At 53.1% G+C, this 1,019-nt stretch overlaps 1 protein-coding gene across 1 annotated transcript; it reads left to right on the plus strand.

The window, feature by feature from the left end:
• The first annotated feature begins 402 nt into the window (after nucleotides 1–402).
• Nucleotides 403–1,019, plus strand: pmchl (pro-melanin-concentrating hormone, like). Its single transcript, XM_007575835.2, has one exon. It carries the CDS (start codon nucleotides 480–482, stop codon nucleotides 882–884), a length of 405 nt encoding a protein of 134 aa, XP_007575897.1. The 5' UTR covers nucleotides 403–479; the 3' UTR covers nucleotides 885–1,019.

The raw sequence follows: 1,019 nt of genomic DNA on the forward strand, positions 1-1,019 counted from the left end.
TAGAGACAGAAGTCCATCCAGACTCCAGTTTCTTTGACACGTCAGCAGATCTGCTGCTGAAGGACATGAACACGTCAACAGACGTTTGTTTGCTCTTCCTGTCATTAAGCTCCGGGTCTAAATCCCCTCTTGACCGTTTCTGTAACAAAGCTTTGTGAAAACTGGTTTCTTGGTGAAGAATCGACCATCAGGCGGTTCATCCGTCCCTGTTGTTTTAAAAGGCGGCCATTTTGGATTAAGACCTTCCACTTTTTCATTCTGAAGTGTCTATCAGGAGACACACCAGAGGTTTTAATCAACTTCCCTCCACTTCATCTCCACCCAACTGTTCTCTTCATCCTGACAAACAAAGGACGACGACGTGGTCAGTTTTCTGAAACGGTATAAAAGGCGATGGATGTCCAAAGTCCGAACCAGAGCAGAGAGACTTCCGAAGACAATCCATCTCCTCCAATAAAACGCCGTCCACCGGTCAGAAGATGAGGCGATCGCTTTTGTCCGTCACGTTTGCTGCCGCTCTCTTCCTCAACTGCAACGCGGTACCGATGGGAAAGACTGAGGACGGGTCGCTGGAGCAGGAGGTCTTCACCTCCGTCCTGAACGACGAGGCGATGGAGGGCGGCCTGGGCCTGGGCGAGGCGGACCTGGCCTCGGTGGCCAGAGCCCGGGCGACCAGGGTGATCGTCATCGCCGCCGACCCGACGATCTGGAGGGACATGAGGGTTCTGCAGAACGGGATGTCCGTCTACAAACGGAGGGCCGATGAGGGCAACCAGGTGGGCGAGCACGGAGATGGCGGCCAGCAGCTGAGCATCCCCATTCTGAGGAGGGACAACATGAGGTGCATGGTGGGCCGGGTGTACCGGCCCTGCTGGGAGGTCTAGGACTGTTCGCTCTGCTGCTGAGGCGACCAGATGGAAGAAAGCAAAGAAAGAAGTCAACTCCTGTCTCAAGAAATGTGTCTTTGAATGTTGAAGTCACTGCAGATCTGTGAATAAATACTATTCAGTTCTGCTTTA

The sequence above is a fragment of the Poecilia formosa genome, unplaced genomic scaffold (genome assembly GCF_000485575.1).
Source record: "Poecilia formosa unplaced genomic scaffold, Poecilia_formosa-5.1.2 Scaffold390, whole genome shotgun sequence".
Classification (NCBI taxonomy): domain Eukaryota; kingdom Metazoa; phylum Chordata; class Actinopteri; order Cyprinodontiformes; family Poeciliidae; genus Poecilia; species Poecilia formosa.

What these genes read in the sequence shown, in the direction of transcription:
- pmchl (XM_007575835.2), top strand. Translation starts at nt 480, where the DNA reads ATGAGGCGATCGCTTTTGTCCGTCACGTTTGCTGCCGCTCTCTTCCTC.